General features: G+C 40.2%; 1 protein-coding gene across 1 annotated transcript in view; it reads right to left on the bottom strand.

The window, feature by feature from the left end:
• Positions 1–12,579, bottom strand: part of POMGNT1 (protein O-linked mannose N-acetylglucosaminyltransferase 1 (beta 1,2-)) — a 217,391-nt gene extending 204,812 nt beyond the window's left edge. The window contains exon 1 of the mRNA XM_069232761.1: positions 12,475–12,579. Coding sequence (XP_069088862.1) covers positions 12,475–12,501 — 27 coding nt within the window. The 5' untranslated portion in view covers positions 12,502–12,579. The remainder of the gene's footprint in view (positions 1–12,474) is intronic.
• Positions 12,580–14,129: the final 1,550 nt, after the last annotated feature.

Raw genomic sequence — 14,129 nt, 5'->3', positions numbered from 1 at the left:
TCTGGAATTAATAACAGAAAATCTATACCCTAAGGACCGAATTTAAACCAATATTTAGGATACAAGATTTATGTTAGTCGATATTTTTGACAATGATATTCAATCATGCACCCACTCCAACAGGGCAATACATAAACATACTGCTGTAAATGTCTCCATGTCTGCTAATTTGAATACATTTTCAGGGGAAATCGGTCTGAAAGAAAGAGCTGAAAGCTAGTTACACCTCTCATGTTTCACTACTTGCAGATGTAATTCTACTGAGTCCAGCCTTACACACTGTCTGCTAGCTCCACCATGGTGACATCATGACTTAACTAGAGCAACACAGAAGAGTCGCAGATAAGTTTAATTCTTATTACAGATGAGTAGCAATGGCTCAACTCAGTGTTGTAATGCTGCTACACACATGCACTGTGAATAGATCTGAATTTTCAGGGTCGCTCACATCTAGCCCTAAAATGATCCTTCTAGCTCCCACACTGCACACTTTGTGCAAACTTCAGCTATGCCCTTGCTCTTACACAATTAGGATTACACTCATGTGCCAGTCCTAGGCACTGAGGTTACTGATTTTGATCCCAAAACATCTGAAATAAAATTCTTCACTGGACTTCACAATTGCCCCTCTCGCCTCCTCCCTGATAAATCTTGTTGAAGGATCATTCAATTCACAACCAAAACTCCTCGAAAAAGCTCACCTAATGTACTCTGCCTGTGCTAGAAGTGTTTGGATGTCTCTGTCCTACCCTCACTCTTTTTCAAACTAAGTATCTTTGTGTCCCTTTATGTGGTTTAGGTACAGACAGTCTACAATGTTTGTAATTATGTTCTAGGCATTCCCAATCCAGGGCTTACCCTCTTGGTGGAGATAGGACCAGCGGAAAAGGACCGAGTACTCCAGTAACCAGGTAAGATCTTATGAATGATTATGGTCACTGTCCCAACCGCCCTCCTTTTCATGTTAAGGAACTGCTCAATACATGCATCTCATGTGAGAAATAATGTGAAAAATAATACAATGCAATTTGACTCGGTATAGAAACCCAACTGCTTTCCTTACAATCAATAACAGAATTCTCCCAAGCAACGAGTGTTAGAGCTGTATCAGGCATCAGAAACACACACCTAGGTATACCTTGACAATGCTGCTTTGTCACATCAGCCATCCGGTTTACCCTGTGGACTCCTGAGCAGTGGTTTAGCTTTCCCTGGTTCTTAGTAAATTGACTGTGACAAATGTCCCAACCAAAGGTAGGGGCTTGGAGCCTCTGTACCTTTTATAGTTATGATCTGCAAGAGGTACCTTTAATCAGACAGCCTTCAGGTTTGGTGCCCTTAATAAGAGATTACTGCTTCAGCTTAGATCACATTACCCTGTCACACAATGAAGGAGGAAAGCCAAGAGAAAGTAGTTTGGCAAACATTGATGGTCAGTCTTTTGGTTTTGTCAATGCTTGTCTTGTTTACTTTTTTGTTGTGGGAGCTGCCAAGTTCTCACCATTGTAACAAACAATGGCAAAAAGCAAAAATAATTTGGGGTCTCAAAAGGCACACATTGTCAAAGTAGTTCCTGGCTGCACTGAACAAAACTACTTTGTGCGCCAATATGCTCCTCATGAAACAGCAGAATGCTCTAACTCACAATAAAGCCAGCCAATAAATGGCTAGAGAGTGAAATAGAATTTTAATAAAAACAAAAAGTCTTGGTTAATGCCCAATTCTTAAAGCCACATAAGTGCACCCATGGTATATATTTTTGCATTAGTGCAGCACTATGGCTTTCATGAATTAATAAGAATTTACAGGAATAGATCAGGAGTACTCCTAGAAAATATTTGTGAACTGTATTTTAGCACAAGCAAATATGCATGTGTAGGTTCACTCAAACGAAAATCTATTGACCGTTTACAAGTTCACTTTCCTTCCAACCACTTTTTTCCCCAACCCTGGAAGAGCTTCTACTTCTGCCCTTGTCAGGAGTAAATTTCCAACATTCCTTAGTAAGAAAAAAGATTACAGAAGAGCTGGTGAAAATTCTCAAAACATGCACATTAGTATGTTGTCACAGACACAAAGGCATTCCAGCCCTGCAACTACTACTTACTCCTTCCTCAAGTCCCAGTATGTAGATATGCGGAATTGTGGGCAAATAAGGAAATTGCTAGTATTCAAGCCCTAGAATAGTGTTAGCCCTGGCATAGTCAGAGAGGCTATTATCAGAGCTCTTATATAATGAGATTGCTGCCATAATTTGTTGCCGCACTATTTGGCACCAAAGGGACAAGTAGATTTTTTTACAAGACAAGTAGATTTATTAAGCAATCTGTCCCATGGACAAGTAGATATTTTATTAAATTCCACACCCCTGTTTAGACACTGGTTTTGGAGCCACAGTGCCTAGATACCATAGGCATTGAGAAGACCACTGAACACTTTGGGGAAAGTAGACATTGGACAAAGCCAAAGGGAACTGTCCAACTAGGAAAAATAGGAAAGCAAACTCAAAGCAGAAGAGACGAAAAAAGTCAGAATTTCCGTTACCAACATTACGGGAGGCCTTGCTGGCTAAATAGAGAGAACTTCATGGTCTCAAATTCACTGATGCAGTAGTCCTGTGCTGTTTAACTTCTCATTTCTTTTTTGGTTCACATTTCTTTATTAATATTTTCATTGTCATCAAATAGTATAACAACTGATAAAAAAAAACATGTCTTTGCTACATATGAAGTAAAACATACTGTCACTCCCATTCTTTCCTCCCTCCAAAATTATCCCATACCTATAATACTGCCCCACTTCCCCTCCCCCCAATCAAGCCCCTCTCTCATAAATTAGCATCACTATGCATAGGTTTGTCTACTTCTCATTTCAACATTTTTCCCTGACCAAGGCTGTTTTTGTACACAGACAGCTCATGTTCAGAACCCCCGGTAGGAGCAATATGATATTGGAACACTTTTTCACTAACTGAATACACAGCTCTGGGGGAAATAGGGTACATCCAAAGCTAAGTGTTTTTTTTTTTTCTTTAAGAAAAGGTCGCTTCTGTCCCAGTCTCCAAGCCTCATTACCACTAACAGTTGGTGGCATATAATTGATAGTCAAAGATGGCAAAAAGTGGGTTAATAATTTGGAAGAGGTGCACCTACCAACTGATTAAATAGTCAAGTTAAGCCAAAACACAGTTCTTTGAGATGCAGAGCCTCTGCTCAACCCTGGGTTATTTGTGCAAACAAAAAGCAGGCAGTCCCCACAGAAATGTTTGTTAAGTTCAAGCAGTACCAACAAATTTACAGTACCAGTATTACTGAATGGCTGCCATTAGAGGCTATTATTCAAAGAACACTGTTACTTAGGAAGGGATTCCCAAATTTCTCTCTACATCTCCCCAAGAAAAGTGATCACTTCTTTAGTTTTTGAATGAACTGCTTAATACAAAGGCAAGAGCTCAAACAGCCCAAAGAGGCAGGGCCATACAAAGCAGATATAAGTGCAGGTTGTCAAATGTGCTCTTCCACGAGACCTGCTCTCCATCTGTGCAACACTTAGGTTGTATATGCAGCCCTCTAATTTCCATACAGTACAGCTATTCTACCACTCCAACAATGAAGAGCAGGAAATGAAAGAGGGAGCTGGTATCTCAATATTTACACAGACAGTTTGGACTTGGATCTCCTGCAAAACATTCACCTTGTGTGCAAGGGACAATTTTGTAAACTCTGGCACATTCTAGTTTTACAAGAAAGTCCAGAGGACTGGTTACTACCCCAGAAAAATCTACCATTCCAAACAGACATGATATGACCCTGGGGATAGATACTTGGATGTGCAGTAGAAGCATGTTTTAAATGTATACACACCACCTACACTGCGGCAGACAATTCTCAATAAAATGGGACAGGTCCTGCTGAAAGCAGCTGCTTCACTGCACATAATAGTGGGGGACATAAATGAAGAATTGCATTGTGCCACGGGTAGAGTAACACTCACTGCGTGTCCCTCTAGTGGACCCATCAGATTAGCACAATTAACTCATGGCTACAGAACTGGTTAACACATTGAGAGAAAAGCACTTCTCAACTAGTTAATACTCTTTTTTTCTATGGAGTAAATAAGACTTATTCCTGAATCTATTACAAGTTGTCCGGTTGAGTGAGAGCTCAGACCTCCTGAGGACAGATTACCTTGCAAATAAATCTCGAACCACTCCCCCCACAGTTATGCTGGGAATGAAAGATCTCCAAAATTTGACTGGAAGGTGGACAGTTGGAAGATCCAGGACAAAGAGGTAGTAAATGCACTATGATGTAAGGACACCAAATGTATTAAACAAAGAACAAACACTCAGTGGACTCATCAATAATATTTTGAGAACCATAGAAGACGGTCCTTATAGAAAGCGCGGAACATTATCTCCCAAAAGCAGAAATGCAAGATGCAACATGTCACACACCTGGAGAAGTAGATACCGACATAGGAAAGACTGCATGGCGACATATGTGCCAAGGCCAGTCTCCATCTCTTAGAGGCATTGCGGTGGAACTGACACACACAGACGCATGAAACAGCCAAACAGCACTTTCATGAGATGCAAAATAAATTGTACAAACTGGGAGATAAGATAAGCAGGCGTTTGGCCTGACTGAATATGAGAAAGGAAGCAGGCAGATGGGTGAGAGTCTCAACTAAGGACGATGGGGCGACTGTTAAAGAGGATCAGACCACAGCACACAAATTATATCAATACAATCACCTCTTATACAGTAAAAGGCAGACCAGTACATAAGTCTCATGGCATTCTTTGGGGTATTAAAGATGCCTATCCTGGATTCACACAACAGAGAAATGATGGAGCAAAAAATAAAACTGACAGATCTTCAAAGTGAAAAGTCTAATGTAAAGTGGTAAGACCCCAGACCCAATGAAATAGCTGTGGAATTCTATAAGAGGCTCTTGCCAGAACTGGGTCCCCATATTCCTAATATTTTAAATAAGGCCAGAGATACTGTGGAACTGACACTAGCATGCAATTATTGCTATACTCCCTAAAGGGGAAAACCCTGAAATGTCTGTACTTCCTACAGAGCAATCTCCCTGTTAAATACCAAAATTAAAATATTGGTGAAGATCATGGAAAGGCGCCTAGCAAAGGTCATCAACCCACTGATCAACAGAGACTGGACAGGATTTTTGCCTGGGAGGTACACTCAACTCATTTATCGACTGCACAACTTGGTGGATAAGAAAGAGATACAAGTGAGTCATTGGTCACTATAGCATTAGACGTAGAAAAACAGATTCTATTGACTGGACCTACCTACCCCCCTGATCTTCACCCTATGCATGGAACTGCTGGCAAGCTGGATTAGTGTGTGGAGACATATGATAGGGTTCTCTGAGGTCGCAAGGGAACCAGTGAAGATTCCACTATAAGCAGACAATGTTCTACTGTATATTTATAAGCCCATGCTGTCTCAGCTCGCAATTTTGTGCAACTGGGACAAGTTGATTTTATACGAGCAGGTAGTCTGGACATTTGTGGAGGTTGTGCACCATGGTCTCACTGTGTCAAGGGTAGGTTTCGAGTATCTGGGTATCAAGATCACACCACATCAATCAGACTTCTTGGGAAAAAAAAAACCTGGGAGAGGTCCTTCAAGAGTTTCAATTGGATGTTGAACGGTAGCAAAGGGAATCCATATTTAAAATTATTTAAAATTAATACATTACCAAATTATCCCAAAGCCTGCAGAACAGCCCTTGGATGATACCAGACCCTTACTTTAATAAGATAGACAGAACCCTGCAGACATTACTCTGGGATGGAGGTGCACCTAGGATAGCTCTTCAAACACTACAACATTCGGTATGAAATGGTGGCCTTTCACTTCTAGGTACTACAGCTTGTTATTGGGCATTGAGGCGTCTGTTATTCCTTTCTTTTTTTTTGGCAGTCTTATGTAGCACAAACTCAATTTGAAGGTATTGGAGCGCTTTACTTGTGCAACAGTTACATTACTCAAAGACATATTCATTTTTTTTTTTGGTAGGATAGGGAGGTTAAGTGATTTTCCCAAACCTGGTCCAACAGTTCCAAAGTCAACAGCACTACATTCTCTCTATCTTAATAACTGGGGTTTGCCCCAAGGGCGGGCAATGAGTGGAAGAGATTTTGATGGAACCAGGCTCTGTTCTTCACTATTTGCCTGAGAAATCATTTAGAAGGGACTTGATGGGCCCCACACAAAGGCTACTCTGGTGACCTGGGACAGAACACTGAAATATGGGGGGGGGGGGGGACAGGGGGCAACACCAAACTTACAAGGGCAACCCCTTTATGGCAAAGGAACAAGTTGCAGGAAGTGGACAAACAGAGGGGCTCAAAAAGTAGGAACTGACTGGCATTTTTGAATTGGGGAACATAATGCAAAGTGATTCTATGAAATCTTCTGATGGCCTGTAGGAAGTGATATAAATACCTACAGCTCAGACATGCCTGCGGGCAGAGGGGGCAGTGCACTGGACAGACTTGCCTGATAGCAACCCATTTAAAATCAGGGTTTTACAGAAAGAGTTTATGGGTAAAGCCGTCTTCTTTACCCTCCAAATTCTACTTAACAACAGGCATGACAAGGTACTAAAACTTAAGGCACCTTAAGGAGCAGGCCTGGTTTAATAAGAAGATTGAGACTGGGCAGCCGCAATGATACACCCAAAGGAAGCAGCATATATAGGCTAGACTATAGTAGGAAAGATTACTCTTATATTAGTGTATTTTTCCCATATACATCACCACTCACCTATTTAACTAATAAAAATACAAAAATATACACAATGAAATTATCAAGTACCCTTCACTCTTATATTTTAAATATCTAATTAATGTCCATACCACATTCAAAAAAACTCTTTTCACAAACAAAACTAAATCACAGTCCAATTTCATCAGTCCATCTCCTTATGAGCAAACTGGAAACATCAGGGTTGCTCCATGTGTTACCACAGTCCATTAGATTTTTACTTCAATTGATGCCATTGATCCTCAAGGTTGTTTAAAGTTCAAGTAGGAATCCAAAATAGATCAACAAGTCCCAGTTCTTAAAATGACTACTCAGCCAACACGTGTTTCGTCATTTGATTTCCTCAGGGCTGGAATTTAGTCGCATCTCTTATTTTGAAATTCTGGAAACCAAGAGCCATTTAAAGGAAAACGCAAACTTTTAATATAATGTATTAAGTAAATTAACCAATCCATAGTATCTTAGTATCATCATGAGAATTCGTCTCCAATAGGAACTACGTGAGTAAGTGTGCTAAGTGACCCAGATAATTCTGAAAGTATTCCATTCCTGATATTAACATGCACCCTACTCGTGATTACCCTGATACATGCACTAAAAGTCACCACATTGTGAATTAGGAAGAAAACAAATTATGCATGCGCTCCAAATGTCTTAAAATATAAGAAAGAAGAAAGGGGAACAAAGTGCAAGGACAGAGAATTAAAGCTGACCCTCATATGAAATTACATCTCAATTTGTTGTCACAACACCAATAAATAGGCAGAACCGTACAACCTAGGTACCTAAAATGACCCCGGGAATAAGAACCTGGTCTGTAATTACCTCAAGATAATCCAATAAACTGTCTAAGTGGAGTTACTATTCAGTAGCTCTTCCACTGTCACCATAAGTCTATAATATTCGTCTTCAATCTGCTCATTGATTCATCTCCAGACAATATTCTGTAACAAAAAACTTGTTTTAGGAATTATCTAAACATTTATAAATATCATCACCATCCTTATTTTGTGCTAAATCCACAAATATTGTTTGTAAGCTACACGGACTGAGTCAATCCCAACATTAGGCTTTATCAAACACAGACATAGCTCATCCAATACCTTGCGGAATTAATATTACGCAGAAGGGAAGCAATGTCGATAATGAGATTAAGGGCAGTAGAAGATGGATTGAACACAGATAGGGAATTAGAATACTTCCTGGGTGACTGAATGTACTACTTTGAAGGAGGGTGGATTGAAAAAATTATTTCAAGTAACAGTGTTGTAAATAGGGCATCTGATTGTGGGGTGAATTGCATGGGATACAGTTCATGTGATTATGTTCTATTGGTATGATTTGTTTTGAATTAGTTATGAACTGTGAGTCATTGTGATATTATGGGGTGATAAGACTGTCTTTACGTTGTTGGACACAATTTGACCTTCTAAATATACAACTTGTGTGGTGATGTTTCTTTGAATGTTCAATTTATTGCGAATTGTTGTGACATCTGTTTTTACTTTGTTGGACGGTATTTAAAATATTTTATGTGGTGACATGATATAACAGGTTTAAATACTTTTTCTTTTCTCGCATATTTTCCTCCTATGCCTGTATATAATGTTATACTAACTAATTCTCATAACTTTAAGTAACAATGGTTTGTTGTCTCAATACCAACGGGTGGGCGGGAATATATCTTTTGAACATTTTAGTCGAATATCTGACTGGTTATACACACTGCAATATATTTGGGAATATTGAGGTTACAGGTAACAAAGAAATATGTTTACAACCTTCTGCCTGCTAGGAATGGGAGAGCGTTATTATTCACTTTCAAAGAAGGAGGTCTTTCATCATAGTTCTTATCGTTAGTATAGGATTAGAGTGAATAGGCGTTGCATTGGCGGAAGTCCGTTGTTTAGTTTTAGTGGAATACTAGGAGATTAGTCCTTCCACTATTTCGATGGAGGTGTTGCCTCCATTAATGGAGGAAGGCAACGCCGATCACGGCGGTTATTTGAGCGTCTGGCGGCGAGAGGAAGGACACCGGTTTATTGACCGATGTTCCATGTGTGTAGAGTGCTCTGAGGTAAGCGGTAAATAAATTTGAAGTAATGGGTTAGCTCAGAGCATTTGTCCGAGCTAAAGCGGTGATGTGAGGCAGATCAGCTAATTAGGGCAAGGTAGGACACGGTGTTTGTTTGCGCTTTGACATTAATTTAAGAAGCACGCTTTCGTAATATAATCGGCACTTTAATGTCTCTATTAGAGAATGAGACGGAAGTTAAAACTTTTCGGGGAAGGTATTGGATGAGCTATGTCTGTGTTTGATAAAGCCTAATGTTGGGATTGACTCAGTCCGTGTAGCTTACAAACAATATTTGTGGATTTAGCACAAAATAAGGATGGTGATAATATTTATAAATGTTTACATAATTCCTAAAACAAGTTTTTTTTGTTACAGAATATTGTCTGGAGATGAATCAATGAGCAGATTGAAGACGAATATTATAGACTTATGGTGACAGTGGAAGAGCTACTGAATAGTAACTCCACTTAGACAGTTTATTGGATTATCTTGAGGTAATTACAGACTGGGTTCTTGTTACCGGGGTCATTTTAGGTACCTAGGTTGTACGGTTCTGCCTATTTATTGGTGTTGTGACAACAAATTGAGGTGTAATTTCATATGAGGGTCAGCTTTAATTCTCGGTCCTTGCACTTTGTTCCCCTTTCTTCTTTCTTATATTTTAAGACATTTGGAGCGCATGCATAGTTTGTTTTCTTCCTAATTCACAATGTGGTGACTTTTAGTGCATGTATCAGGGTAATCAGGAGTAGGGTGCATGTTAATATCAGGAATGGAATACTTTCAGAATTATCTGGGTCACTTAGCACACTTACTCACGTAGTTCCTATTGGAGACGAATTCTCATGATGATACTAAGATACTATGGATTGGTTAATTTACTTAATACATTATATTAAAAGTTTGCGTTTTCCTTTAAATGACTCTTGGTTTCCAGAATTTCAAGATAAGAGATGCGACTAAATTCCAGCCCTGAGGAAATCAAATGACGAAGCACGTGTTGGCTGAGTAGTCGTTTTAAGAACTGGGACTTGTTGATCTATTTTGGATTCCTACTTGAACTTTAAACAACCTTGAGGATCAATGGCATCAATAGAAGTAAAAATCGAATGGACTGTGGAAACACATGGAACAACCCTTATGTTTCCAGTTTGCTCATAAGGAGATTAACTGATGAAATTGGACTGTGATTTAGTTTTGTTTGTGAAAGGAGTTTTTTTTAATGTGGTATCGACATTAATTAGATATTTAAAATATAAGATTGAAGGGTACTTGATAATTTCATTGTGTATATTTTTGTATTTTTATTAGTTAAATAGGTGAGTGGTGAAGTATACGGGAAAAATACACTAATATAAGAGTAATCTTTATTACTGGCACCTGTCACTCTAGGGTGACAGGTGCCTCAGCGTGCATATAGGTAGGCTGACTGATTTCAGTCAGTAATTGGGGTTAGGGTGTTTTCCCCATAGCAGTGCACAGTTGCATATAATTTGGATAATTTTTAACTACGTTGAAAATGTCCTTGGTGCACCATATCTCCTCTTTAATACACCTATCTAGCGTACGAATAAATAGACTATAGTAGGAGTAAAGTGTAGAAAATGGGAAAGGCGCAATCCCTAAAATGCAAACACTGTTTCATACCGCCTAGGAGTGCCCCACGATCTGAGGATTCTGGTCCATAATAAAAGCCGAACTATTGATGGGGGTTCTGGAGGTCTCTATTGCCTACTAGCCTTATTTCAGGCTCTTAGGTATCCCAAGTGATGCTAACCTTCCTAGACAGCAACTGCAGTTCTATAACCTGGGTTGTATACGAGCAAAAAGAGATATAGCATTAATGAGGAGAAAGCCAGCTGTCCCACTCAAAACAAATGTAGTAAGCTGGGATGACTGCTTGTATGGAAGCAGAAAGGGCAGTCTACGAAGGGTGAGGATGTCTACACAAGTTCCCAAAGGTATGTGGGGAGGGAGGAGGGGCATGGGGTGGCTTGAGGACCTGCAGTAGTTTGTAGTGGGGATCCCAAATCGTCAGGAAAATGGCCCTTCATTGTAAATGCTGTGTGGTGCTGCGTGAACTTGCGCGTAAATGTACAGCAGTGACTAGGTTATTTTTATTTAATTTTTTTACTGTTGATACGGTGTGAGACAAACTGTGTACATGTGAGAAATTAGGTAACAAAAACAGTTAAAAAATAAACGAAGATGACAACACCCACTTGGCACTGCACACTCACACCTGCTGACTTCGCTGGTGACTGAGGGAAATTCCCACGTGTGTCCTCAAGCAACCAGAGATAAAATAAAATTAGTGGCTTACTCGCTGTGCTCTGCGACATCCTAGCATTTACCATCTTGCTAGCCTCTACTGCACGTGGCAAGAAGGGCAACTACTCAGCTCAAACAAGCACTGGCAAAGCCAATAGGTTTAGCCGTTGTCTTTTTTCTATGTAACTGGCTTAGAAAAATTTGACAAATTTTATGTTTTCTTTATTAAATTAAAAACAAACATTACAACATTTTTCTAATATTTGTAAGCCAGTTACATAGAGGAAAAAAACAAAGGCGAAACATATTGGAATGCGGAAAAGAAGTACTTCAGCATCACAGCCAGTGGCAAAGACACTGGCCAGTGTCCAATAGGAAGTGACTAGAAGGAGTACTAGGTCCACATGCAACTCGACGGAAAGATTAGCAAAGAAGACAACAGGAAATGACGTGAAGACAATGTGTCGGCCAATCCGAAGCAGGTAAATCAGAGCAACTTTGGAGTAAGTGGCTAGTTCCAAGACCCTTTCAAGTTTTTTTTAACACCAACAAAAGATTTCGCAAGCATGCACACAAGCAAAACCTAAAAAGTGAACATGCTCGTAAGATACGAAAAAACTGAAGACATCTTAACTTACTTGCACTGACTATGCACCGCAACAAGGCCACTAAGTCTTAAAAACCCAGCTACTACTTTCCTCTGGAATGCATACTTGTCCGACTGCAAGCCCTGAGGACCAAGAAGTGGAAATCCCTGAGCGTTAAAGCATAAAGAGATTCATGAAATTTCAAGACAATTGCAGCAGTTTCTGGCTTCTGAAATTTCAGGGTTAGTAGTCAATACTTGTTAAAAGGATTGTTTCTGACACACTGTAAAGAGGCTCGAGCCAATGGAAGACGAACAGCTCTTCCATGGGAAATACACAAATCGCGAAATACCAGCCAAAGTATGGTACATAATTCAACGGAGAATACTGCTTCTATACCTTCAAGTGAGTAGAAAGTTTTTCGGGTGCAGATTTCTCTATTAACATTATGGTAGGCTGAAATATCCCTTTAAATAATGGTCGACGACTTATTGGGCTATATTACCACATACTCAAGATAACCCTTGACTCAAAGACGGAACAAACAGAAACCCTCACTGCCACACACATCATTTAAAAGACTCGGAGTTATAAATAGACTTTTAGTTCACTAACAAATCACATATTGATACTATCACGGATAACCCCTGTTGATCTCCAACCAAAAAGAATGGACAATGAGACGCAGTTTAAGGTTCCGGAATACCATTACGGTATCCACCTGTCTACTACTTACACGGACAGTCCGTGAATTTAGCCTCATGTCCGCCGCTCGTAGCTAATCTTTTAACAGGTGTCATTTGTCCTTAATTCTAATACTTCCGGGTCGCAGAACAACCAATCCCAAGGCTGAACATATTGTGGGAGTCGTCTAAGAGTGGGCGGTACTGTTAATGTTTAAGGTGACCTACAATTGGAGCGCTTGTGGCTCCTCAGCCAATCCTAGCGAGCATAAAGAATCCCGAACTCCTGATTCGCCATGAGATCCGCACGTGCTCTTGTCTGTACCGTCTCCTTGGATTCAGCGGGTACCGCCCATGTTGGGAAAAATGCTCTCCATCTAGAGCTCTATGTGATGGATGTTGCGTACGGGCTGAATGTGAACCGGTCTCGGGTCGGGCAGGCCGTCATGTGAGGTTGCTGCTGTCTGCTGTTCTGATCAGACCTAGGGCGAGGCCCAGGTGATGAGGGTGAGCGGTGGTTGGGAAGTGCTGACGCTCTGTTCGCGTTTAACAGTTGGATAGGCGAGCCTACAAATTAACATTGCCGAGCCAAGGGTCTCTTAGAGCCCTGAAAATGTTTGTTATGTAAATCATTCCAAAACCCACGTTAAGTATTATAAAGTCTCTTCAAAATTAAAAAAAAAAGTGTATTTCTTTATTGTTACACATCGTCTTTAATGCGTCATATTGTAGCACTTCACTGAAAAGTACTTTCTAAAAGTGATAGTTTTAAATATTGTACCATTAGTGTACTAAGCGGCAGTTTTGTAAACCCTAGATTTTCCCAGACTACTCTAGAGCATCGTTAGAGTCCACTAAATCAAGCACAACAGGTTTTTGTAAAACTAGTATTCTGAACTCACATATTTCAAAGTGTTTCCATGCATGATAATGAGGAAAAGGGAGTTTTGGTGAAATAAAATGCACAGGTCACACAATTTAGGCAGGGAAGCCACAATTCACCCAGGTTTTCTCTTTTCCGACCCCCCTATTCCCAGCTGTGCAAGCTTCCAAGTAGGTCCTCTCTGCGTTCCTCTTATACCATTTACTATCAACCATGTACACCCATACTTTTCTGGTGTAAGACCAGCTTCAGTTTATTAACATTTCAAATGCCAGTAAATCATTTATCACAATAGCATTGGTCATTAATATGGTCAGCTCTGTATACATCTTGTACTTTAGTGTAACTACATTCCGCACATGATTCGTTATACAATGCGCAATGCTATTTATTGCATGCTTGTATTCCAACACTTGCCCTGCAACTTCATCATTCATCATATCATTTTTAACAATTGCCATAAATCACTTTTTTATCAGCTTTGATACAGTTCAGCTTCAAAGCTTCTCTTGCTACTGGATATCTGGCGTTCGTGGCCACCCCTTGGCTGTAAGTGCCATGTCTGCCTTGCACTGACCATCTCTTATCCCTTTGTTTGCCCTCAAGTGTCCCTGCCTTGAGGCATCCCAAGGACCTTGTTCAGGCAATTGTTGTCATATGTCCTTGCATCCTGATATTTATTTTAAATCCTTTGTCTGCCCTGCCTGCTGGCAGTGGTTTAATGACCTCCGACAGCCCCCTCTTCCTGTTATGAGAAACCCAATAGTCCTCGTACACCCACAATGTTCAGGGGGAACATGTCAATGCCCATGCTGGATGGATGCA

The sequence above is a fragment of the Pleurodeles waltl genome, chromosome 4_2 (genome assembly GCF_031143425.1).
Source record: "Pleurodeles waltl isolate 20211129_DDA chromosome 4_2, aPleWal1.hap1.20221129, whole genome shotgun sequence".
Classification (NCBI taxonomy): Eukaryota; Metazoa; Chordata; class Amphibia; order Caudata; family Salamandridae; genus Pleurodeles; species Pleurodeles waltl.
This window is presented reverse-complemented; position numbering and strand designations above follow the sequence as displayed.